The following is a 27,819-nucleotide window of genomic DNA, read 5'->3' on the forward strand; positions in this document are numbered from 1 at the left end:
ATAAAGTAGATGTTCATGTTCTAACATGTGCATCTCTATAGGTTTATAACACAATTATTCGGTCCATGACTTTCCCATTTCACATTTCATAGTCTTCACATGTCTACAATGCTTTCTCTGTTTCTTTTTAGTTGCACCACTTTTAAAAAAACATCATAGAGTAACTGAGTGAGTGCATCTGTAAGTTTATAACACAATAATTCGGTCCATGATTTTCACATTTCATAGTCTTCACATGTCTACAATGCTTTTTCTGTTTCTTTTTAGGTACACCACTTTAAAAATTACGAATTCCTCGACATTTTTTGGAAATGAGAGAGATGGAGAGAATGAAAAAAGTCTTATATGATAGGACTAAAGGAGAGAGACGGAGAGAGTTTATTAATTTAAAAATAAAATAAAGCATCTAAATTGAAACTTTAAATTACAAAGTACATAATTAGTTAGCATCGTATAGTTTGGATTAGGCATGGCTTTAGTGCGGATAGATAGGTCCAGCATGTTGATATTTGGTGGAATAGCATGCATGTTGAATGTGTTCCTTCTAAGATGCTCGTTCTTTTTCTCTTTTCCCTTGTATAATATACGTAGTATTTTGTACTTCGTATTATTCTTCATTATCATTTCGTACAATTATCATGTATTTTACTTCAATTTCAATGATATGTGATTGAAAATTTCTTATGCATTACTCACCCACTCTTCTTCCTCTAAATTGTTATGCATGATCACCATTTTAATTTTTCCTTAGTTCCGTAGCTACATCTAACCGAGAATTGATGAAAACTTTTTTTTTTGAGTAAAGAATTGGTGAAAACTGAGAATGCACATGTTATAATATTTAAAAAAAAAAAAATTATATATACCATTTTTTTTATTGTTAAAAATTATTTTATTTAAATTAATACAACCCTTCTTGAATATTTTATTTAAATATTTTTTAATTTATTGTTATTATTTGAAATATTTAATTTCTCTCATCTTATGGTTCAAGCCTATTGATAATCATACCTACTTTATTTCCTTGCATGTGTAAAATAAAAATATGCACGGATACAATCTAATTACAATTAATATACTAGTATTTTTTTTAAAAAGGAATCTATTATATAATTTAAGAGTAAGTTAATGAGGTTTCTCCAAAACCCCAACTTAATTCTCATGCATTCCCCCTTATTTATTTATTTATTTATTTATTTTTTGCAATATCCTCCAAATAACTTCCATGTTTTTTTAAAACAAAAATAATCCTCCAAATAACTTCCACTTCTTTTCCAAAAATAAAAAAATAAAAAAAAACCTCCACTTCTACTTTTTTTAGTATTTTTCCTTTTTTTATTATTATTTTTCCTAATAACACACATACTATCCATTTTAATTAATATAACAAAAAAAAAATTACACAAAAAATTACCAATTTATTAATCTAATAATTATCAAAACAAAAATAGCACGTTTTCTACGCATTGCCGATTGGAACACAAAAAACACTAACTCGGTAATTTTCTAACCGAGCTGAGTAACCCTTACTCGACAAGTATCCCCTGACTGATTAACCCTTGATTGACCGAATAACACCTAACAGACAAAGTAACCCCAAATCGAGTAACCTCCGACCGAGTAACCTTTGACATATCGTGTAACCCCGGACTGAATGAGTAACCCCTAAATAAATAACCCCACACGATGTGCCAACCACATATAAAATTTTGTCAAACATTAAATGTATACATTATGTTTTCTATGCAACTAGTCACAACGTATGACCACTTGCAAAAGAACAAAGTAACATTTTTAACATTGACTAATATTTCAAATAATCGTTTAGTAACTACCTTATTATTAATTCAATAATTATCAACACAAAAAAAATTATAAATTAAAATAAACAACATATTTTTCGTGTGACAAGGCACCAGTGTAGTTGCTTGCAAAGGAACAAAGTCACTCCTATAACACCGACGGAGTTACCTCTATAACACTGAATGGATAACCCCTATAAAACTAATAAAGTACTCCCTCCGATTTTTTTTAATGCATCACTTGAGAATTTGCTCTATTTATATGTTACATTTGAAAAATAATTTTTGTTATTAGATTTATTTTTAATATCATTTTGTAAAATATATATCCCATGCACCCCGTGCATTTTGCACGGGTACACTCTAGTCTAATATATAATTTCAGAGTCGTTTTCACGACAAGCCTCCAAATCCCCAATCCTCAAATCTCATGCATTTGAGGGTGTTTTTTTTTTTTAAGAAAAAAATAACTACTTATCCCACAACTAATTTTTTTAGTCATTTTAAAAAAAAAAACTACCCATCAAATACCTTCTTTCTGTTTTTCTTTTTGTTTTTTTTTTTCAAGGAACTACTACTAACATTTCACTTTTTTTTCTTTTTCTTTTTATTTTTATTTTTATTTTTATTTTTTTGGATACGTAGTATATATGACAAGCATTAGCACGAGTATACAGTTCCTTCATCAACTATTCACAATAGCACTCAAAACCCCCAACATTTCACTTTTTTAAAACAATATGTACCAACATTTCACTTTGTTTTACGAGTATTTTTTGATACATAGTATAATATATGTCATGCATTAGCATGAATATATAGTTCTTTTATCAATAATTCACTAAAGTACTCTAAATCCCCCACCCTTCAATTATGTGCATTTTTTTAGGGACTACCCTCTAAATAATTTTTACTACTCTGATCATCAAAAAAAAACGTACAACACGTTTTTGCGCAACTGACCTCACCGAATAACTATTTGCAACAGATTAAAGTATATAACTCCTAGAGCAAGACACTAACCCATATGACACTAACTGAGTAACCCGAGTAACCCCTATAACACTAAACGAGTAACCTCTATAACTTTGACAAAGTAAACCCCATAATAGCTAGCTACATTGCGTGGCCACCGACATAAAAGAGTAAGGCCCTGTTTCTTGAGCTTCTAAGCAAAGCAGGTGTCAGAACGACAAAACAAGTGGCAACACATTATTAATACGATTATTAATACTCACTAGCGCAAAGCTGAGCAAGGTTCAACAGAGTCGACCAGTCCAAAACCAACTAACCATTGCAGCCCAAGTATAAATTACAACATCAAGATCAACTTTCCATATTTTAAATATATATTTTTTTATATATCCCGTGCATTTTGCACGGGTACACCCTAGTTACAATTAATAAAGAAGAAAAAAGAAAGGTAAGGAATTACCCAATGTCAATTTATTTTTTTGGGATATTATCAATGGTACATCCAAGGTTCGGTCTTTTATCAATGGTACACCAACTTAGTTTTTGTTTATCAGCGGTACACCCAAGGTTTCACACGATTATCAACTATACACTTAACGTTAAACAAACCTTAAGTAAAGGTTAAGTTGGGGTTTAATTCGATTTTTTTAACTTAAAAAATTCCCTCCCTTTTTTCCCCTCTTCATTTTCCCTCCTTTATGTACTCTACCCTACCCACCCCTCTTCCTCTATATATAGTTTCCCTCCTTTCTGATTTTCCCTTTTCACACACAAACATACATATATCTACTCAAACACACCCAATTCGAATTATTTGTGCAAAAAATACAACAATAAAGCAACAAATAATAATCTCAGGAACATTGTGCATAATTTAAACCATAATTCGCTAACAATTAACCAAAATTCAACCATTTAAACAAAAAATTCATATACTACCAAAACTAAGCGAAAGTCATAAAATCAAAGACTCGGATGAAAACTTACCTTAAGCGATCAACAATGAAGTGCAGAATTTGCTAGAATTTTGTTCAATTCGCTCGTCGATTATGGAACCTCACATCAGCAGAAAAAAGGGAGAGAGTGAGAAGGAAGAAGAAGATGAACGATCTTTTGACTTAGGAGTTTTTAATATAGGTTTTGAGGTTTGAAAGGAGCGATTTAATGTATTTAGAGTAGGGGGGAAAATTAGTCATTTCATTTTAAGTGGATTAACCTGAAATTAACCTTTAACGTTAGGGTTACTGTAGATGAGTATATTAAACCTTGGGTGTACCGCTGATAAACAAATACTTAGTTGGTGTACCATTGAAGCCCGAACTTTAGGTGTACCATTGATAATTTCCCTATTTTTTTTAATGTACTTTAATTATTCTTTTTTGTATTTATTAATTCCTGAAAAATGCCGATAAGGAACTAAGGGGACGGAGAGAATAATATTTTGTTCGTGATAATCTCTTTAAACAGCACGATCGCACGATCACCAAATTATATAAACTCTCGCTGTTTTCATTCCTCTTTTTAAACATAACCGCTACACTTGTTCTGTTACTCTACACAGAATTCTAGGGTTTATCCCTTTTCCAAAAGATTGATCAACCATGACAATTTTCGATCAAACTTCAAACGACCTCAAGGCATCACGTCTAGTAATGCACAAACTCGGCGAAACTTTCACCGATTTCAAGATTCGTTCCTTTTCGATGATTTCACTATGCGAGCAATGGCAGACACTCCAGGGTTCTTTTACTAAAATCCACAACTCCCTCGAGAAGCGAGTTAAGGAAGTCGAGGCGAAGGAAAGAGAATGTGATGTGTCGAAGAACAGGTTACAGAATATACTAAAGGAGGTTGAGTTGAGGCAGAAGAAGTTGGACTCTGATGAGAAGGTGTTGAGTGAGAGAAGTGAGTTTGTAGGGTTGAGAGAAAAGGAGGTGAGAGAGTGGAGGGAGTCTTTGGAGTTGGAGAAGAAGCGGAATGTTGAGGGTTTCGAGCGGGTTAAGGAAATGCTGAAGGCGGTCGAGGAGAGGGAGAGGGTTGTTAAGGACAATGTTGAAGAGATGGATTTGAGAGCGAAGGTGATGAGTGAGCGAGGGGAGGTGTTGGATGTGAAGGAGAAGGAATTGGATGAAATGTACTTTGCACTCGAAAAGGAAAATAATGAAAAAAGTGGTTTGTTGATGTCGAAAGAGAAGGTGTTAGGGTTAAAAGAGAAGGATATTGATGAGCGGTGTCAAGTGTTAGAGGCGAAGGAGAAGGAAATGTTAGAGGGTGTTAAAGCAATGGAGTTGAAACAGAAGGAGATTGATGAGCGAAGTGGATTGTTAGAGGGTAAAGAGAAGAAAATGTTGGAGGATGCAAAAGCGATGGAGTTGGAACGAAAGCAAATGGATGAGCGGTTAAGACTGGTGGAGTTGAATGAAAAGGAAATTGAGGAGCGATTCGTTGCAATGCAGGCTAAAGGAGTCATAGTAAGGGATGATAGTCAAATTAATGAGTCCAACAAGGGACTAGACGCGAAAGAGATTAAGCTCGATGATCAATTAGACGGGTTATTGGAAGAGCAACCAGATGAGCATCGCGTACTTTCTGATTGTCAAGCACAAGAGTTCGAAGAGAAGCATAGTGGTGAGCAATCTAGCTTTACTATTTACTACATTACTTTGTTCAATTTTTATAAACAATTCTCGTATTTACAAACTTTACTTTGACTAGCATTTGTGAATTATAAATATAATTAAGAATGTTGGATCTTGTTAAAGGCTTACAGTGGTCTAAAATTATATTTATAGTATAGCAACTTTTCATAAATTTACAATTGTGAAAATAGGAACATGAAGAACAGAGGAAATGTCCTGTAAAAAAAAAGAACAGAGGAAATGTAAGCACGATTTAGTCACAAGGGTGTAACACCCCTATACTTACCCTCTTCTAAACTAAGACAGCTGATAGCCTCAAAACTTCGTAGTTTCACTTGTTTGTTGCTATTAGAGTATCGATTTCTATTTATAGGACCTTCAATTAATACCGAAATTTCTTGTTTGATTTGTTTAGAAAGTAGCAGTTTGAAAAACGTGAGGCAGGAATTACCTGATTCTGAAAACCAACAAGAAGTAACATGTTCAAAAGATACCTCCTTATCAAATATTGTTAGCCATCGAACTCATTCATACTACAGTGATCCATTATTTGCGAAATTTTATTCAATGGATCATATGAAAGAGAATGGTGTATCACCTGAGGAGATATTGGATGCTCTTAGATGTTCTCCTGATCCCGGAAAGCTTGTTTTTGGAATCACTCGACTGTTTCATCGAAATTTCTCAGATAAGGATACGACCACAATTTATAAAGATAGTTGCATTTTGCTGTCAGAGCAGTTAATGAAGCTATCTCCTCCAATTATGGATAATGTCAAAGAGGAAGCAAGGGATTTAGCTATTACTCTTAAGGCCGCCAAGGGCAGAACACCAACAGATAATTTCGGGTTTTTGCAGTTTATAGCTGCGTTCAAGTTAGCAGATTGTTTTGATGCAGATGATCTTTTATCCATGTTTGGTTCATTGTATGGTGGACCTAAGGTTTATCGGCATGAGCAGCAAGCGGTTTTATGCAGTGCATTGGGGCTTTCGGATAAGATTCCAGGTATGTATCTTCATTATATCTATGCTAATGTGCTAAATTGACTATTTGTAATTTGCTTAATTGGGAATTCTGTTTTTGAAGTTAAATAGTATACACAGGATTTGATTCTTGGTATCACATTTAAGCTAATCTAGGTGACATAAACTTTGTTGATAATTATACAACTCATGTACTCAGTTTAGTATCTCCTTAAAAAAAAAAAAATTGTACTCAGTTTAGTGAACGAAACATTCATATTGCTCTCAATAAAAACTTAACTTAATTGTGAGAACCTCTTTATAATATGAAGTACTAATATAGTTGCAGGGGTATATTTTTGCAGTAAGCTTTTATGAGATTATTAATATTCGATGAATTCACATATCGAGTTTGTTCTTGAATCATAACGGAGTTTCATGTATGGTTTTACAATAAAATATTTGTAAACACCTGTAATTCTGCCAAGGCAGCATACTTTGATCTATGTTTACTATGTGCTGTCTTTATGTGTAGCATTTTTCGTGTCTTTAGTTGGTTAATTATGTGATGAATGAAGACATTAGAAAGCATGGAAAAAGAATACTATGTTTGTATATCAGAAATATAGGGTAGGATATTGAAAAGTTGGTCTATAAAATTTCAGTGATAGCTTCTCTCCAGAGAAGGCCTCCTTAAAGCTGTAGTTCTGTCATTTTGAATTTTTTTGTAGTACAATCTAGCTGCAGCTAAGTCTCATGAAAACATGCATGTCTCTCTCTTTTTTAAACTAAGGAAGGTCGGCCTTGGTGTCGATCCATTTGTAAAGCAGAGGTATAAGTGTAGATGTCCTACAGGAATCATTGTGAGATGTATATTGTTGCTTGTCCATATCCTATTTGAGTTGTAGAATTTGTTCATCCTGAAATAGGCAGGCATTTGAACATTTACAGCACTTTGTTTTTTGATTCAACTGAATCACTCTTTTGAAAATTTACAGAGAATATTACAGCCTACTTAATAGTACTGCTTGGCTTAATACAAAGTAGTTTTTTTTTTAAAAAGTTCCTCCTTTCATTCTTTGGCTGTTAATTTCATGTAGGATTATGAGTTAAGAATGTTCCTTTCATTATTTGGCTATAAAATTCATATAGGATTACGAGTTTAATGTACATTTTTTTAATATCCGGTTTGGCTTGGCTACCCTTTCTCTTATCATTAATTTGTACATCTATGGTGCTCATTTAGTGTTTTTTCCGTTTCAAATTGAACAGGATTAATCCATTCTTATATTGAAAGAAATAAGTTGCTTACAGCAGTCAAGTGCATCTGTGTTTTTAAGCTGGAACATCTATATTCGCCAGTGCCTCTACTGGAATGTTACTTGGACCTGTCTCGTAAAAGAGTGAATCAGAAACGGAAAGAGGGAGCTTTTAGATTTGAGGTAAATTTTTAGCACGATTTTATATAAATATTATGCAATATGTGATGAGACTAAGTCATTATTATTACGCTATATATGTATATATCATATGCTTAAAAGAACATACTACGCATAAGAGGACAATTAGAATTCATCTTTATGTTTCATTTGTTAATTTTTTTCATTGCTATTTTGTTACTGTCATAATAGTTGCTTGATTAAGGGCCTGGGACATGCACCAAACATGTATATCTGACTTGTATTCTATTAGAAGCTCATTTAGTTTAGTATATTAGTAACTTTTGTTTCTGACATCACTTTCTTGCAGAATTAGTCGGAAATGATATTCTCAGGTCTCTGTGTGTCCTGCATTTCTTTTTCTTTGCTACTGTATATTGTTTCGGAACTTAACATAACATAGTTGATGATTTGAATTAGTATGTAAAAACTTGCCTCTTTTTTTTTTTTTTTTTTTTTTTTTTTTGATAAGGTATGTTCAAGTTTTGGCTTGCTCAGGATCTAGCTATATATATTTGGTACTCGTATTTTGTTTGGAATTTCAGGTTTTCATGGAAAATTATCTTTTATAATTTTGGCCTTTAATTTTGTTTACAGTATGAAGCTGAAAACATGGAATTAGCCATTCTTAGAGATGTTACTAGCTGCATTGCCACTTTTAAGCTTGAGTCGAAATTTCCACCTGATTCCCTTTTATTGCGCATTAAACAAGTGTACAAGAAGAGAAAATTTAGGAAGGTTGCTTCGAAAAATCAGAATAATAAACGCAGTCCAAGCTCCTGTGATTCTGTGGCAAGTCCAAAACAGTTTAAAAAGCGTCGTAGAGTGGGGAACAATCACAACACCTAGTAGCGCCTTAACCTGGCATGTTCGAGCTTTGTTTGATGAACATAGATGGTAAATTTGGTGCTCTGATCTGTGTATTTCTGTAACACAAAATAATTTTGTCTATGATCTTCACACATGTCTATAATTGTTTTAGTTAGCATGAAAATCTGAAGGCATACATTTTAGATTAGGCATAAATTTAGTATCTAGTTGATATTGAGTACAAATTTAATGAAAACTTATTGTTACACAGCATTTGAAGTAGCTTGGCTACCTAGTTTACATTTGAAGAATTAGTTTAAAATTTTCTTCCTTCAGATTTTGTAAAATTAAAACAAAATCATTTGAATTTAATATGCTTCTACTTTATCTAATGTTTGAATTCAACAAATGACTACATTGATCGTGTTCTTGATGTTATCATGTTAATCACTAAAATGGTAAAAATCTTACTACCTCCATTACATATTAGTTATGATTTGAAATATTTTATATCTCACAAATAATAAGTTGCAACTAATGTGTAACGGAGGTAGTACTTTAAAATTATTATTAAGAGTTACATAAACAAAATTACAAACCTCTTTAACTAGCATATTCAAAATTAGCTTTTCAGAAACAAGTTTTCTAATCCTCCCATGACCAATCACTCTTGTTAGATGTTAGATTAATCAAGCTTTCAAACCTCTCTTTTTGCCCCAAACTTTCATCAAACTAACCCTTCACGGCTTCGCCACAGTGTATTTCATTTATTTCTTTTGCCCACAATTGTGTGCAACAAAGGAATATTTTGTATATCACAAATAATACCCCTTTGTTGCATATAATTGTGAACAGAGTGCGTGAGTAATTTAACTTGTTTTAGACAAAATAAATTCAATTATAGTAAAAATAAAATTTAATATTATATACAATATCAAGCCCACGGTATGATGTTATCATGTATACATTGACAAAACAAGCCAAATAAAACCTAACTTAGTTTAGATCTAGCCTAAAACCCTTACACTTAGGCCCAAGACATTCAATACCAAAACAAGGTTATTAACTTCATCCTAGGGGTGTGCAAATTTGGGTTCGGTTACCGTTTAGGAATTTATTTCAAGTAACCATTATTTTTGGGTTGCAGTTTATCCAAAAATTCGGTACTTGCTGAGGTATCATGTATTTTCGGGTTGCAAATTGCTTAAATAAAAGCCACATAAAATCTAATTAAAATAGAAAATTATTGGAAAAATTGAAAAAGAAAAATTCAATCTTTGAGCGATCTTCTCATAAAAATCCAACCTTCCATTAATCTCATAAAAATCCAACTTTTATACCCCACCTTCTTCAACAGATTCATTACCTGTTGATGACCGATTTTTGTTAGTTATGTACCACGTGTCAGCCATTAATTGGTCAATTAATTTTTTAATTATTTAAAAACAAAATTAATTAAAAATAAAAAATAAAATCAGACCAGCCAACCCCACCCTCCCTCCCTTACCAACCCATCCTTACCGTCCCTGACCACCCCATCTCCACCGTCCACTGGAACCCAGCGACACCAGCAACAATCCAGCAACCCAAAGGCAACCTCCACAGTCACCAATCAGCAAATCCAGCTCGCACCACCGCCCATATATCTCCATTTCCACCCTCCATTTCAGCAGCCTCGCAAACCGCGCCCAATCATGATCACGGCCAGCCAATATTAGGAGCCCGAAATCCCAAACCAACCACCAGTTATGCTGCTGCCGCCACACCTGCTCCAACCCACACCAGTTAACAACCGACCACCGCAACGATTCCAGAACTTAACCCGCACCACGGATCGATCATCCACCATCAATTAAAAATTGCAACCACCGACTCCCAACCAACATTTACCTCACGCAACATTCCACCAACCCAAAGGCAACCTCAACATCCATTATTGCCTCACATCGCCACCAATTGCAAACTGCACACAACAAATCGCAAACCGCAAATGGCAAATCGCAAACCTAGGTAGAGTGGGAGAAGGGTTTCGGTTTAGGATTTGGGTAGGGATGGGTAAGTGGTTGCAGAGGTGGTGGTGGCGGAGGTGATTGCTGCTCTGTTTCAGTTTTTGAGGAGAGATAGAGGGTCTGATTTGATTGTGAGAACTGGGAAGCCTGAGAGGGAGAATGAGATTAAGGGAGGGGTAAGTTGTGGCAGAGGTGGTGGTGGCGAAGGTGACGGCGGCATAATCTGTTAAAGGTTGGATTTTTATGAGATTAATGGAAGCAATTTCAAGTGGATTTGGCAAGCGGGCACCTTGCCAAAAATCAAGTTTTTCCTCTGGCTCCTCTCTAAGGATAGGATCCCTCATAAGAGCCTCCTCTGTAATCGTCACATCATTGATAATTCTAATTGCCCTCGTTGCATCTCTAATGTTGAGGATCCTATCCATACCCTTAGGGATTGCCCTCTCTCAACAGCCGTTTGGGACTTGACTCAAGCAATGGATAATGATCTTTTGCAAGGTAAGATTGGGGGGTGGCTTGAGACTAATTTAACCACTAATCTTATAGTAGATCTCCCTTGGAAAACTCTGTTTCCTATTTTGTGTTTTGAAATCTGAAAAGCTAGAAATAAGCTCGTCTTCCAAAATGAACCATTTCCTTCCCCTCAAACCATTTTATATCTTGCCACCTCACAAGCTCGGGAATTTAGGCTAGCTAAAGGTGTTGATACCTCTACTCCAATCCAGTCTATCCATGTCGATCCTATACACTCTCCCCATTTTCATATGCTCCATGTTGATGCCTCTTTTGTCAAAGTTGGTGAACCAGCAGCTGTTGCAGGTAGGGGTGCTAAACCTTCGAGCTGAGCCTGAACAGTGGTAGGCTTGGCTCGAGCTCGTTTATCACACAGGAGGCTCGGCTCGAGCTCAAGTCTCCAAACGCAAGTTCGGCTCGGCTCCAGCTCGTATGTTTAAGTTGTTTTATGCTTGCGTCAAGCTCGATTATAGGCTTCCATAGTTGAAGGTTTCTTGATGAGTTGACGACGGTAGAGAACTGAATCTGATCGAGGGTGGAGCGCCGATCAACGGTGGTCATGAATTAATGAGTGTTTGACGGCTATGCGTGAAGCTGTGCTAGTTTGAGCATATATGGAGTGTTTGACGATTATTGATGCCTGACGGTGGAACCGATTTACAGCGGTCGTGAGTTAATTGAGTTTTGATGGGTTATGGGTATGCTGTGAAATTGTGATTGTTTGAGTATTGAGTGTTGACGGCTATGCTTGAAGAAAGAGATGTAGTTAGGAACTTAGGGTTAAAAAGTTCAAACAAACAATTGGGCTGAAAAGCCTGTAAACCACTAAGCTTCGCTAAAAATCCCAAAGGTATTTAATATGTATATTTCATTTTAAATATATTTAAAAATAATTAATTTATATTTTTAAAATTTGTATTTTCAAATATATATATTTTAATCGAGCCTATTCACAAGCTTTTCGAGCCGAGCTTTAACTTGCTTGACTTGGCTCATTAAGGTTCCGAGCTGATCTCGAACTCGAATTGAGCCTTGTCGAGCCGAGTTTGACCGAGCTTTGATCGAATCGAGCTCGAATAGCTCACCAATAGCTCAGTCTCATTATCACCCCTAGTTCCAGGGATTATTAGGAATCATGATGGTACGTGGTGCATTGGGTTCTATCAACGGGTCTATGCAAAGTCCCCCCTTGTGGCAGAGCTGATGGAAATAAGGGAGGGCTTGAAATTGTTGCAGCAAGAAAACCTATACCACACCATCATCTATTCTGATTGTTTTAATGTTGTTGAAATGCTCCATGATCATGACTTTGTTCTTAATATGTATAGCAATGTGGTAAATGATTGTAGGGAGCTATGGAGGCCAGAGATGGAGGTGCAAATTAACTTTGTAGGAAGACAATGGAACACGCTAGCAGACATGATTGCCAAGACCTCAAGATGTTTAGATGATGAAATGAATGTAACTAGGACGATTCCCGATCCCCCTGGTTATTGTATGGACCTGTATTTAGAGGATTGTAATAGACTTTGTAATGTTGGTTGATGTTATTTAAGTACTTCTTTTCACAAAAAAAAAAAAGTCAATTACGAAATACATTTTTTGGCTTTTTGACCACTTAAAAAAGTCAAAAGCTAACCAAAAAGTCATTTACTAAACATGGCCTAAAGCTATGTTTACCTCTCCTTAAAATACTACTTCATATTGTTCAGTTAAAGTAATTCACTTTCATATAAATAAGTTCAAATTAGTAAAAAAAATTTAGTTTAACAAAAATAATTTTAGATTAGTAAAAACTAGATGTAAGCCCGTGCGATGCACGGTTCTAGTATATCATTCTATTTAATTAAAATTTTTGTATATTTATGAAGATCATTCATTAGATATATGGATAAAATTCCTAATATCATAAGATAATTTTAATTTTAACACTAAAGTTATCTTTTGTTGTTTTAATTATTTTACGTGACGCTTGAATTTAAAATTCCAAACCTTATTCACTAATTTGCTTATGTGGCAATATAAATTTTTAATTCAAAAAAAGAAATGACAAATCTCGTTTTTTATTGATCAAAATAAGTCTTTTGCCTATACATTTATTTAATATACTCGTTCTGTTTAAAATGTTAGTCTCATTTATAATCGGTTAACTATTAAAAATATGGGAAATTAGTCATATAAGATTTAGTTTTATTCGTCTTGATGAGTACATTATTAAAATCAAACTTTTATAATATTTGTTAGGGAGGGAATAAAGATACGTAGAATTTTCCATCAAAAATTTGCATCCATATGTGTAAAAAGATATTACTTATTTTTTTTAATTTAAATTTTAATTATTCTCTATTCGTAAAATTAAACTTTTACAATATTTTCTAGAGAGAGATTAAAGATATTTGCGATTAAAAATTTGCATGTAAAAAAATTAATTATTACTTAGTTTTTTTTTTATTTTTTTTAGAAAAGATAATTATTGGTTTTAAAAAGTAATTTAAATTTTAATTATTCAATACCTATGTGTCAAAATTCTTAAATCCTATTCGTCAATTTTTCTTAGGTGGCGAGTAAATTTTTTAATTCTAAAATAAATTATTAATCTAATTTTTCATTGGTCGAAATAATACCGTGGCGCACCAAATACCCCCGAAAAATACCTACTTTATTTATATATATTAGATTACATTAGTAATTAGACAAACAAATACAATATCATAGAGAAAAATTTTAACCAATAAAAATAATTTATTTCACTAAAAAGTAATTTCAATTCATTAAAAATACAATGAATTGAACATAGTATAACCCACTTTCTATTAGGTTCGGTTTTTTGAGTTAGGGGCGTTTTTCTGGATTGAGCACCCCTAAACTGGGCTCCATTACTTTTAGGCCCAAAAGTTTTTTCTTCTTTTTATTTATTTATTTAGTTTAAAATTATTGCTGTTATAAATCCGTATTCAATAATATTTGCTGCTGAAACTGAAAATCGATCATAAATTAATCATGAAAAATAAAGCTACGATTAAGGCATTAGCACAATCGTAATTCAATTTCCAGCGAATGCATAAAATTGAAACCAAAATTCTAGGGTTTTAGCATCTTCTGCAACTTAAATTCCAAGGTTTACCAGTAATCAAGCCGCAACAATGGCGGCAGGAACGTTGCAGCAAACATCAGCAGACCTAAAAAAATCGAGAGCAGTTCTTCATCAACTCACTGACACTTTTCAATCAATTCAATCTCACGTTTACTCAGTTATGGCGCTTTCGGATCAATGGGGAACTTTCCAGAACTCCTTTGTGTCAGTTCAGCATTCTCTGGGAAGCCATATTAAGGAGCTTGAGGTGAAGGAGAGAGAAACAAATTCGCTACGAATTGCATTGGATAATCGGGAAAAAGAGGTTGAATTGCGTCGGAAAAAGCTGGAATTTGATGAGAATTCGTTGAGTGAGGGATGTAAGGAGTTGGAGATGAGAGAGAGGGATTATTCGGAGCGAGTTCAAATGTTGGAGTTGGAGAAGAAGCGGGTTAAGGAGTGGTTTAAGGCGGCGGAGGCGAAAGAGAGGCGAATCGAGCAGCGGACTGTTGCGGTGGAGGAGAGAGAGAGGGAGGTTGAGGTGAGAGAGAGGAGGGAAGGGTGTGGGGAGGTTGAGGAGAGAGAAAGGAGGGTGGAGGAGCGGGAGAAGGAGATTGATAAGCGAAGCGAGGCGGTGGAGATGGGGGAGAATGGGATAAATAAGAGGTGTATAGAGTTGGAGAGGAGGGAGAAGGAGGTTGAGGAGCGAAACCGGGTGGCGGAGTTGAGGGAGGAGGAGATGGTGGTGAAGGAGAAGCGAATTGATGAGCGTTTTGAAGAAATTGGATTGAGGGAGAAGGGAATTGATGAGCTTTGTAGAGTGCAGGAGTTGAGGGATAAAGAATTGAGTGAGAAGGGTAAAGGGTTGGAGTTGAAAGAGAAGGAGATTGATGAGAGGTGCAATGTGGTTGAATTGAGGGAGGTGGAAATCGAGCAGCGGTGTAAGGGACAAGAGTTGAGGGATGAACAATTGAATGAGCAATGTAAAGAGTTGGAGTTGAGAGAGAAGCGTATAGATGAGCGTTTGGGAGAGTTGGAGTTGAGGGAGAAGAAAATTGGTGAACGGTGTAGGGTGGTTGAATTGAGGGAGGCGAAATTTGATCAGCGTTGTAAGGTACAAGAGTTGAGGGATAAACAATTGAAGGAGCGTAGGGAAGAATTGGAGGTGATAGAGAAGCATATAGATGAGTGTTTGGAAAAGTTGAAGTTGAAGGAAAAGGAAATTGATGAGAGGTGTTGTGTGGCGGAGTTGAAGGAGAAGGCGATTGATGAGAGGTGTAGTGTGGCGGAGTTGAAGGAGAAGCATGTAGATGAGTGTTTGGAAAGGTTAAAGTTGAAGAAAAAGGAAATTGATGAGAGGTGCAGTGTGGCAGAGTTGAAGGAGAAGGCAGTTGATGAGAGGTGTAGTGTGGCGGAGTTGAAGGAGAAGCATATAGATGAGTGTTTGGAAAGGTTAAAGTTGAAGGAAAAGGAAGTTGATGAGAGGTGTAGTGTGGTGGAGTTGAAGGAGAAGGCGATTGATGAACGTTGCAAAGTGGTTGAATCTAGGGAGAGGGAGATTGATGAGCGGAGCAAGGGACAAGAGTTGAGAGAGAAGCAATTGAATAAGCAGTGTAAAGGGTTGCAGTTGAAAGAGAAACGTATAGGTGATCGTTTGGGAGAGTTGGAGTTGAAGGAAAAGAAAATTGGTGAGCGGTGTAGTGTGGTTGAATTGAGGGAGGCGGAAATCAATCAGCATTGTAAGGCACAAGAGTTGAGGGATCAGCAATTGAATGAGCGTTGTGAAGAGTTGGAGTTGAAGGAAAAGGAAATTATTGAGCGGTGTAGTGTGGTGGAGTTGAAGGAGAAGGCAACTGATGAAAGTTGCAAAGTAGCCGAATCTAGGGAGGAGATTGATGAGCGGTGCAAGGGACAAGAGTTGAGAGACAAGCAATTGAATAAGCGGTCTAAATGGTTGCAATTGAAAGAGAAGCATATAGATGGGCGTTTGAAAGAGCTAGAATTGAAAGAGAAACATATAGATGGGCGTTTAAAAGAGCTAGAATTGAAAGAGAATCAAATCGAATTGAAATACAAGCAGACAGAAGAGGCTTGTGAGGAGCTTGAATTGAAAGAGAAGCGAATGATAGAGCATACTGAAGAGAAGAAATTAAAAGATAAACAAATTAGTGAGAAATGTGGAGAGCTAGAGTTGAAGGAAAAGCATATCAATGAGAGTTTTAAATCTTTGGATTCGAAAGTGGAGCATATAAACAAGCGATGTAAAGATTTATCATTGAGAGAGAAGTTAATTAGTGATCGTAGTAAAGCATTAGATTTGAAAGAAAAGAAGATGTATGAGCAGTCTCAAGCACTGGAATTGAAAGAGAAGGAAATTAGTAGGCACGCCAAGGCAGAGGAGTTGGGAGAGGGACAAAGGGATGTGCATATTAAAGCCTTGGTGTTAAAGGGGAAGAAAATCAACAAGTGTTTTCAGGAGCAGGAGTGCAAGAAGAATGAAATTAATGACCCTTGCACGAAATTGGAATTGGAAAGGGAGCAATTGAGTGATACCACTGGCATGACGAAGAAATCTGAACAAAACAGTAGTTTGGGATTTGTTGAAGGATTGCAGAGTCTTAGTCTTAAGCAATGTATGACAGATGGAAAAGCCTTGCAGATGTTTTTGAATGATCGAGTCGATGAACACAGGTTCATGGAAGAAGAGATTAGGGATGCTCTCAGGTTATCTTCAGAACCAGGCAGGTTGGTATTAGCAGCTTGTGTTGGGTTTTTCTCACCACATTTGAAGAATGGTGATGTGATGTATGAAACAAGTGCTGTTAGGAGTAGCTGTGTGCTACTGTTGGAGCAATTGATGAATTTAAAACTTAAAGTTGATAAAGGTTTGAAGAAAAACGCCAAGAAGGTTTTTTTTCTTTGGAAAGAGAAGATGAGAGAAAATGGACAGAGTCGTATTGTGGTGCTAAGCTTCTTACTGTTAATAGTTGCATTTGGCTTGAGTTCAATTGTTAACAGGGATGAATTGCAGAGGCTTTATAAGATTGTGGATCAGGATAGGATAGCACCTCGGTTGCATCAGGAACTGAACTTGTTCAAAGCGAATGAAGGTGAACTTCTAATTTGTCACCCATACAATGCATCTGAGACCCATTCTTTACAGTTCTATTTTGTGCAATACGTGTGTAAAGTTGCTGTGCCTGTGATTCTATGTTCTGCTTGCCTTTTGCATTCTGATGCTCAATATCAGCTAGCCAATTAGTTAGTATTATCTGTTCAAAGAATTATTTGAATGATGCTTTTAGGAAGTACCTACTATGAATAACAGATTGTGGATTTACTAGAAAATTGGTTGAATGAAGTCTAATTGAGAGTCAAAGTAGGCTTTACCCTATCTCTTTAAATAATTCTTTCTGAACAACTAGGCCTGCGACCTTTTCTATATCCATTGAATTAGTGACAAGAACAAGCAAACTACTAGCTGGTAGCATATTATGGTAACCCCATCTTAGGTTTTGATGCTGCCTATGCTTTATTTTCTTGTTCCATAGCTACGCCACAGGATCTATATCACCTATTACTGTAACAATTACGGTCTCAACTCCCAAGGCCTTTCAGCACACTTTGAGTTTTGTCTATTTTCTTACTTCCTCTATTGATTTTTAATTGTTCCTCTCTTTACATTTTTAATGCATGGTTTTGACCATTTTTTTTTTTATTATTATTCTAATGTATTAGTAGGAATTATTAAAAGTTGATATTTTGATGATATACATTGAGATACATCCAATACCATATTACAAAATAACACTTGTTTTCATACATTACATAAATAAACAAACAAAAAATGCTCATAGAGGGGGTGTGTGGATAGTGTAAAAGTCAACATGATAAAAAATTGGTGAGAGTAGAAAGAGAATATTTATTAAGGTTTTTTTTTTTTGGGGGGGGGGGAGGGAGGGAGCCTGATCAACCCTGTTAGTGTACAGAGTATCAGCTGATTACCCGTGTGTTTATATCTTCTTATTGGAGCTAGAAATATTGAGGTTGCTTAAGCTTGTTGTTGGATCAGGTTACACTAGTATTATGATACTTGTGGATTTACGTTGATGCTGTTTTTTTTGTAAACTGACGCATAAAATGAACTTGTAGGCCTGAGATAATTAGATACATAAATTTAGTTTTCCTTGGAAATTGTTGCAATGTTGTTACTGTCTTGAGCATATCTTGTGAGGAAATCGCGACATTTAGTTTTGAACCTCGTTAAATCATAATGAGAAAATGTGTTAACCTTGTTACATCTTAATGACAAAGTTTGTTTGTTTGTTTGTTGTTTTTTTTTTTTTTTTTAGGATTAATGACAAAGTATTTGTCAAAAAGGCATGTGATTAAAGCACTAAGTAAGTGCATGACATTATAGCTGAGGTTGGACATATTTCTGCTTTATTGTTTCCTATTTCTAATAAAACCAAATATTAGTATGGAAATGAATGTTAGTGGGAGTAGGAAGGACCCATGACTTTTGTCATCTTTCGTTTCAATGCATAAGCATACTGCTTGTGTTGGATTATACTTATTTGCATCAATGTTTGGGTTGTTCATAATGCATCTTTTGAAATTTGGAATTTTTTACTTTTATTTATTTATTTTTATCATGCAATGCACTAGCTAATGTCATGCTTTATAATCCAATATATTTATTAGATTTAGTACTAATTTTTCATTGTGCGTAATTGCTTATGCTTGATGCTTTTGTATCTCAGTATTTTTTATAAAATGAAAAGAAAAAAAAATTGAAAGAGTTGCATATAGCTCATAGCTGAGAAAGTTAAAATGGGTAGCTATAATTTATGCAATAAAACATTAAAGATGGATATAGAATTAGATTCCATTCAAAGAGTGAACTTCATAGTTTTTGATTGGTGTGGGGTTTTGAATCCATACCTTCGGAGTCGTCCCTGGTATGGATTATTTCCACAATTTTGATTTTCACTTCAGTGAACCAAGTGACCCCATGTGAATTTGTCATGGTCTTGCTGTGATAATACAAAAAAAGCACTAATGCTTTTGTCTTGTGATATGCACCCAAGGTCTATTGAAATGTTGATACCTAGGCTTTTAGGATGATTTAGTCAAAACTGGATTTGAATGATATTTACTTTTACCTCTATGTTGACCTTTTGTGTTAAGTAACAAATCATTGTGTGTGTGTTTTTATATATATATTTTTTTATTGTATTTATTTATGTATTGCTCTGGGTGTACTGTATAGTTTGTAATATCGTGTGCATTTTCTATATTTGGACCTCTCATCTCTCAAATGCTTTTCCCACATCATATGTTAATGGTTGCTTCAACTTGATTTGTTTGGCTAGGAAGCAATATGCTCACTGGCCCCCTTGAATTAACGACTGGACAACAGCTGACAGATATATTGCAAGGGACTGATACAGTTGCTTCACCCTCCATAAATCAGTGCAGTGTGATCAACTTGCTGTGCCATCGTATGGATGCAAAGGGTCTAAGATTATATATAAGAGAACATATGATAGATCAAATTATTTCTCCAGAAAAGATTTTAGATGCACTTCTATGTGCACCAGACCCAGCAAAACTACTTCTTAATGTAGTTCAAATTTTCAACCAACCGAAGGCAACACCAGTTGAGAAAACTAATTGCATATTTTTGTTAGAGCAGTTGATGAAACTACAAAAGCGACAACGTAGTATCAATTCCCTTGGTCAGGTAGAGCAGTTGGTGAAACCACCATCAAAAATTACACTTGGTTTGAAAAAGCAAGCAAAAAAGTTTGCTTATACATGGAAACAAACTTTGGCTAAGACGAAAGGCTATAAAATTTTGGAAGTTTATGGCTTTCTGCAATTTCTAGCCACATACGAGATAGCCAGTTTATTTAATGAAAATGAACTTTTTCGACTTTTCAAAAAATGTTATGGTGGGCGCTTGGTCTTCCGGCCTGAGCAAAATCCATACTTGTGCCGTACACTAGGATTGGAAAAAAGAATTTCAGGTATTTTTCCTCTATTGGAACCCATAAAAAGACTTCTAGAGCTCTAGTTACTTGAGAATGATTTCTTATTTTCATACGAATCATCTTGTTTACCTATATATTGAGTGTTTCTAATATGTCTAATAGAACAATTTTTACCTAGTATTTTCCCTCTACATAGTCAGATTGTCTCTTGCTGAAGGGTGCATATGTAATGAAAATGCCTTTTACATATCTAGCAATTTAATTTTATCCATTGAGGAGATATGAAGGGGAAAGGATTAACTGATCTTCCATCTCTAAGTTAATTCACATCATCACATGCCCACTTCCTTTTGTCCAATGACCCTTTTGTTTCTGCAAGACTTTTTGTCTAATATTAACCCTCAATTCTCACAAATCTACTGCGTTTCCACTCTCCCGATTCTATATTGTGTTTTTCCTCCTATGTGATATTGCAAGATATGTGACAATAGAGGTTTAAACTATAAATTAATAGAGAAATTGTTAATGGTGAAAAAATAAAGGGCTAAGGGGTGGAAAGTGAGTGTGATTTTGGAGAAGTGTATAATAGGTCATGCATGGTTTTTTGGCTGTTCATGCTTGTAATAATGCCTTCCTATTAAATTTCTCAAAAAAAGAAAAAAAATGCCTTGCTGTAAATAGGGAGGTGGAATTTCTAATTTGGGTCATTGGTAAAACTGTCTTATTATACAATCATATACTATATCTTTAACTCTTTAAGTGCCTCATTTGCTCTATGTATAATTATTATTTTTTAATTAAATGATGAGGATTATGTTACATAAGGATGATTATGGTCCATCCTTGAATAACCAAAGCTTACAGACAAAAGGGGAAAAATTTGCAAGCATGCCACCCAGCAGAAGCTTAGAAGCCGTAAATAAAGAAGCAGTTGCATAGTTTAAAAGGTGAAAAAAAGGCTGAAATAAAGCGCAATAAATGAAAGGGTTTATAGTAGACAAAGGGGAGCCTAACAGAGGTTTGGGTGTTAAAAATTCTATGTGCAGGTTTGGGTGTTAAAAATTCTATCCCCCACCCCCCCCCCCCACCCCCACCTCTCTCTCTCTCTAAAATCCTATTGTTTGTGCTGACTCTCTTGTGCGCCTCTCCTCCTCACTTTTCACATAAAGCATCTCAAGGATTGTGTGATATTTTGTTGATGTTCTAGTTGATTACCTTATGTATATGTTTCTTTCATAAAGTTTGCTTATCTGGGATAGTTGATTCTTTACACTAGTTGTTTGTTCTTTCTTGGATCACTTTGTACAGGCCTTATCAAATCTCTTGTCAAGGAGGACCGACGACTTCAGGCAGTCAAGTATATCTGTACTTTTATGATGGAATCTTATTTTCCGCTAGCTCCCCTTCTAAAAGATCACCTTAAGTTCACCAAGGAAAAATCAGTGAAGTTGCGGAAGGAAAGAAACAATTCTCATGCAGCAAAGGTAATTATTGACCCTTTGTTTAATGCTTACAAATTAGTATTACAATTGTGGTGTAACCTTCAAAGCTATAACTCATGCTCTAGGGGCTATTTCACTTTTCAATCGGATCTGACACAGTATTCAAACTTGCTATCAGATCAGACTTATGAGAGGTTTATTTGATCCTCTAACACCTCTTTGATTTTCAACCATGGCTAATTACATGCCAAATGAAGAAATTAATCTCAGCCTTGTTTTGGATAGCCAATCGTCTTAGCATTGTGCTTATTTTAGAGAGAGAGAGAGAGAGAGACAATGTTCGGACACTGTGCCCCTACCACACCTCCCAATGGCTCAAGTAAAAGCTTGAACTATTGCTAAATTTCTGTTGAGGGCATAGAGTAAAAAGGCCCCCCAAAAAGAGAGATGTATGAAAAGTGCCTTCATTTCAATGATTGTTATCTGAATCTACTTGGGGAGATTATATGAGGGGAAGTCTAACTTTGGTATAGTCTCTTCTTTATTCTAAATGAAATTGATGATGCTGGATTTGATATTCTTCTTCTTCATCTGTTTTTTATTCAACAATGGTGTTTGAGTTGAAATTCAATGCTGGTGTGGTAGATGTAGGGCTTGATAATGCAATAAGTCAATGAGAGTATAAGAAGACTAGAACTCTTGGGTGACATGGTCATGTCATATGTCACTCTGCGATGTTAAGTGAGATTGGTATGGGACTATTTTATAAGGGAAGGAGACAAGGGGAACTAAATTAGTAAAACGAATAAAAAAGTTGTTCTCTTTGTGTACGATCTCCTTACAGATTATCTGCTCTGTGCTCTGATTAGTATTGTTAGTTAATACTAGTGTACTGTGTATAGATGGAGATGTGTGCATGTGTTTCAAGGATGAACAAGGAAAATGCCAAATGCTAATATAAGAGAATGGTCTATTTGGGGTAATTAATGGGTCTAATGGAAATGATACAGTATTTATATTTGTGAAGGAAGTTTCATGCCAACATCCATGGTATTGTTTTTCTTGGAGTTTGTATTGTCTCCCAGATGTTATGTTCTTTTCAAAGAATTCAAACTTAGTATATTCATGATAATAATAGTAATATTCATATCAAGTATATTCATAATAATATCTTTGCAGATTGAATCTGCTCGCTTTGAGATGCATCACCTGCAAGATGTACTGAAATACATTAATGATTATAAGCTTGAGTCAGAATTCACAGATGTTTCTCTTGAATTGCGAATTGAAGAGCTGGAAAAGCAGATTGCAGAACTGAAGACTTCCACCACTGAAGAGGAACAGATGGTAACTACCGAAGAAGGGTTAATAGATGACAGTTCCATAAATTTGGAAGTGGATATGGTAGAAATTGGTTCAACTAAGCTCGGAATGAAGGCAGAAAAGAATCTTTTGCATCCTGCTGACACTGCATCAGAGTTGTTTGGTGGGAAGAAGCGCACTTCCAGCCCCTCCCCTTCCTTTGTGCTGCCACAAGAAAAGCGCCTCAAAGCAGGGGCTCTTGTTTCTAATAGACAGTGGCCACAACCTGGGCCTTGTACTTCTGGACATCAAGCCCATGTTAAGCCTGATGAATTCCCCGTGTCGCATCCTGTAACATTGCCTGCTATAAATGGGTTGAGTGCCCAATCTGGTTTACTTGATAATAGTTATGGTGCTAGTGCCACTCCCACTCCCTGTAGGGAGACTCAGCAAATCGCACCTACTGCCAGAATCTGCCCTGGTGGCATTGATGTAGAATTGAAGACTACCACTGCAAGAGTTGAACAAAAGTTGGCTAATAAAAGAAAAGAGGATCTTAAGAATACCTTTTCTGCAAATATTGAAAAGGATATAGTAGAAAACAATTCAATTCAGGGTATAAAAAAGGCCGAAAAAATTCTCTCCCCAGCCTTTTCTGAAATTGTAGCAGAGTCTTGTGGTGAGAAATACTTTTCCAGCCCCTCCTCTTCCTCGGTGTTGCCACAACAAGCAAAACACCTTAGACCACAAACTTTTGAGTCTCCTAATCCACCACCCAATTATCCCATATCCATGAACCCTCCACTGCCAAGTCTGCAATCATGGGGGCAACATAGACCTTATACATTTGGACATGTAGCCCATGATGGACCCAATGGAGCATTGCATCCTGGACAAATGCCTGCTGTAAATGGGCCAAGTGCCCAGTTTGGTGGCCCTAGTGGCAGCTATGGTGTCAATCCCTGTTGGGGAACAGGTGAGTTTAGACCTACTGCTGTAATTTTCCCCGGTGATACCCTTGCACCCCAGTTTAGACCTACTGCTGGAATTGGCCCTGGCAGTACCACTGCACATGGGCAGTTTAGACCTTATGCTGGATTCGGTCCTGGTGATACTCATTCACCTGTACAATTTAGACCTGCTGCAGGAATCGGCCCTGGCAGTACTCCTACACCTGGACAGTGGCCGTCTGCTGGAATTGGGCCTGGCAATACACCTGGACAATATGGACCTGCCGCTGGAATTGGTTCTGGCAGTATACCTGGACAGTATAGGCCTACTGCTGGAAGCTATCCTGATGGACCTCCTGCACCCGGACAATTTTGGCCTACTGCTGGAATCAGCTCGAACGTTATTCCTACACCTGGATATTTTGGTATAATTCTGAACTTTTGTACAATAATCTTTGATTTTAGTTCAAAACCTTTGATGTTAATTTGTCATATATTCATAAGCTTCTGCAACTCATTTATTATAATCTCTTGACATTTTGTTTGTTGTTCAGTTGGAAGTCAGGTGCCGCCGTATAGGCCATGATAAACATAAGGCTATTTTGTCAATTGCACTCAACACACTAAAGGATGTATATGATAAGGGTGAACCTTGGATATATCAGTTCTCCGGTGTCAAGACAGCTAATTGGTAGGCTAAATTGTTATCTAGGAATTTTGAAGGTTGATGATAAAAGATGCTTACAAGTGGAATTGAAGACTTATTCTGGTTTGAATGTGCTTAGAAGCAAATCTAGAGGATATGCCGATACAACCATAAACAGCCTTGTGCTTGTGTCTAATTCTTTTTTAGTTTGGTTTGTACAGGGTGCTCTGTTTTTTCTTTTTAGTTCAAATGCTTGATCCTCAATTATTTCAATTGTTTAGTTCTTAATTGTGTAGGTTGTAAAGCCATAAGAGTAATGGTCAAACATGGTTTATATTCCCGGGCCATGATAATGTGTAAATTGTAGTGTTTAAGAAAGGAAGCAATAAACGTGTACCAATAAGGTATCTATACAATTTTTTGATTTTTTATATCATATACTTGTAATTTATAAATGGAAAATTTGTCCAGGACAACCTTTTTAAAAGACAGTTTTTGTCTAGGGCAACCTTTTAAATTTTTTTTGGCAAAGGCAGACCCTAATATATTTTTTTTTGTTAACAACCAACCCCAGCTTTCAGGCGTTGACCCACCGAAATCCGGCGTTGACCCTCACATGACTTGCACGTGACCTTTATTTCTCCTAATTGCACCCCACCATCATACCACCATCATCATTAGCCACCACCATCATCACCGAACACCATAAGAACCACCGCACCAGACCACCAACACCATGAACACCTTCAATATCAGACCACCAACACCAAGGCCACCATAAACACCTTCGACATCGCACCATTACAACCACCAATCTTCTTCATCTTCTTTACCGCCGCCACCACCACCATCACCACCAGCCGCATTATTCTTTGTCTCAATTAAGGATCTTTGATTGACACGAAAGAGACAGAATTGGGTGTGCAATCTTAGAAAAAACAACGGATTTCGATCAGATCTAAAGCTAGGGTTGGTATTTTTGTGGTGGATTTCGATTTGATGCGGTCTACGGGGGAGGGTGAGTGAGGCCGGTAGGTTGAATTCCTGCCGTGGGGTGGCTTTTATTTGCTGCGAGGAGGGTGATTGTAGGGTGGGGTTTCGGGATTTGCCGGTGCTTGGTGGTGGGGTTTTGGATCCAAATTACACTGGTGGTGTGGTTTCGGTGGTGGTGGGGTTGCGGATTTCGCTAATGGTGGGTTCAAGGTGGTGGTGGAGTTTATAGTTGTGGTGGTGGTGGTGGCCTGGTGGGGGTGGTGGTTCAAGTGGAGTACAGACAGTGGTGAAGGGGTGTTAACGCCGGATTCTGGTGGGTCAACGCTTGAAAGTGGAGGTTGGTCGTCGTTAACAAAAAAAAAATTATAATAGGGTCTGCGCCTTTGCCAAAAAAATTTTAAAAGGTTGTCCTAGACAAAAACTGTTTTTTAAAAGGTTATCCTAGACAAATTTTCCTTTATATATTCGTGTTGATGTTAGTTGAGCTAAGAATTACGGAGTATTTCAAGATGGAATATGTTCTTGTATTCTTCCGAGACGTGATCATTTTGAAAGAGTGCAAAGGACTTTAAATATGTCTCAAAGTTAAAAGTCTCAATTGTGCTTTATATATATACTCAATTGTTGAAGGCATGAGAGTTAGATGTATAGGCATTTGGTTCATAAAGTGGTATGAGTTTGAAATTTGGAATGAAATTAGGGTGGTGTGGCGTTGGAATTTGATTTGTAATATTCTATATTAGCTCTCGTGCGATTCGCGGATATAATGAAAAAAAAAAGATATATCAAACAATACTTTGTAAAAAAGCATAAAATAATGTTTCCTTGGTTAAAGGGTGGTCAAAAGGTTTATTAAAAAAAAATTGTGAAGAGTTTTATGTATAGTATTTTGTATTAAATTATTTTGTAGTCAATATTTATTTTTTAAAATAAAAAACGTGAAAAAAGAAAAAAGTTTAGGCGGAAAAATTTTGAAGGAAAAGGTGACACATGTACAAATTGGATAAATGAATGATGTCAGCGATTGTTCTTAGTATTAATTATATAGATAGATTGTGTTTGGTTGTTTAGGAATAGGCTTTTTTATTTTTATTTGACACCTAAAGGCGTACGTAGTATGAGCCATACCCACCTCCCTCCCTTGTGTGGGTTTCTAAACCCAAACCTTGTGGGTTTGAGTTTAAAAATTAGATTTTTCTTAAACAACATGGATCTGAAGAGTCGGGTATTAAAGAAAAAAAAGGATGAAAAAACGTATCAATATATGAAATACATTGAGAGGAGAAGGTGAAAAATTAGGCGGAAATACACAAAGGTAAAAAAGAATAAAAAATATAAAATAAAATAAAATAAAAAAAGACTCAAATGTATCAATATATGAAATAGGGGTAAAAATGTAAATTAATCTTTAGGGATAAAATGGTCTTCACACTGTTTATAAGAGTTTTTTTTTTCCAATTTTTATAAGGTAGGGAAACATTAGGTATGGGTTTTACTCATTCCAATCTCATACTTAAAATCTACGAATTAATGCCCCCTAAGAGATTTAAAGATGAACATAAATATAAGATAATCTGTAGTGAAGTAAAAGTGGAGCCAGACCCCATTGATATATTACATCAACGAAATTTCGTTGATATAATGGAAATCTCGTAATTAATTGGAACTTATTCTGAAACCCACATGAAAAGTAGTGGAATGCTTCTCTGTTGGTGCAATTTTTTATTAAATCTTGTAACGGTACTTGTTTGAACGGAAAATTTAACTCTGACTACTCAACTTCAATGAGATCTAAGATTGTAGAGGAGGAGAGAGAATAACAAACTAGTTTGGGTAAAGACAAATCTTCATAAGATCGGCGTCGATGATTATCTGGTACCACCGCCACACAAACACTCAAAGCAATACTTCTAGCTTCGTTGTCATTTCGCTACTACAATCTGTGTAGTTGTCCCTGGGTAAATGTGGAGTGCAGGGGAGAGAATTTGCAAAATTTTAACAGTGAAGCCCTAGCTGAGATCTTTTAACCCGTAACAATATTTCCCAGCTTAAAATTGAAAAACAACAACTGAATTCATCAAATGTGTGCAGCGCAATTGATACTTCATCTCGTACTTCGATAAATTCAATTTTCAATGCAATTTCGTATTACAAATGCAACACATTAATCCAGCAATTTATGAATCGAATAATACCTTCATTTTGGAAGTTAATGAAACTTCGAATCTGTCGTCGTCAAAGGAATTGAGCTCAGCAGCATTGCTCTT

At 35.9% G+C, this 27,819-nt stretch overlaps 2 protein-coding genes across 2 annotated transcripts; both read left to right on the plus strand.

Annotated features, from left to right (window-relative positions):
* Positions 1–4,378: 4,378 nt before the first annotated feature.
* LOC110708909 (FRIGIDA-like protein 5) lies at positions 4,379–11,482 on the plus strand. The gene is made up of 6 exons (XM_021887134.1): positions 4,379–5,405; positions 5,832–6,422; positions 7,652–7,821; positions 8,416–8,610; positions 10,967–11,135; positions 11,238–11,482. Exons 1-6 carry the CDS (start codon positions 4,379–4,381, stop codon positions 11,480–11,482), a joined length of 2,397 nt encoding a protein of 798 aa, XP_021742826.1.
* Positions 11,483–14,061: 2,579 nt separating this feature from the next.
* On the plus strand, positions 14,062–24,990 carry LOC110708535. The gene is made up of 5 exons (XM_021886674.1): positions 14,062–17,333; positions 19,599–20,255; positions 21,528–21,703; positions 22,841–24,338; positions 24,468–24,990. The coding sequence occupies exons 1-5, from the start codon at positions 14,294–14,296 to the stop codon at positions 24,497–24,499; spliced, it is 5,403 nt and encodes a 1,800-aa protein (XP_021742366.1). The 5' UTR covers positions 14,062–14,293; the 3' UTR covers positions 24,500–24,990.
* The last annotated feature ends 2,829 nt before the right edge of the window (positions 24,991–27,819 follow it).

Source organism: Chenopodium quinoa, unplaced genomic scaffold (assembly GCF_001683475.1).
Source record: "Chenopodium quinoa cultivar QQ74 unplaced genomic scaffold, ASM168347v1, whole genome shotgun sequence".
Taxonomy (NCBI): Eukaryota; Viridiplantae; Streptophyta; class Magnoliopsida; order Caryophyllales; family Amaranthaceae; genus Chenopodium; species Chenopodium quinoa.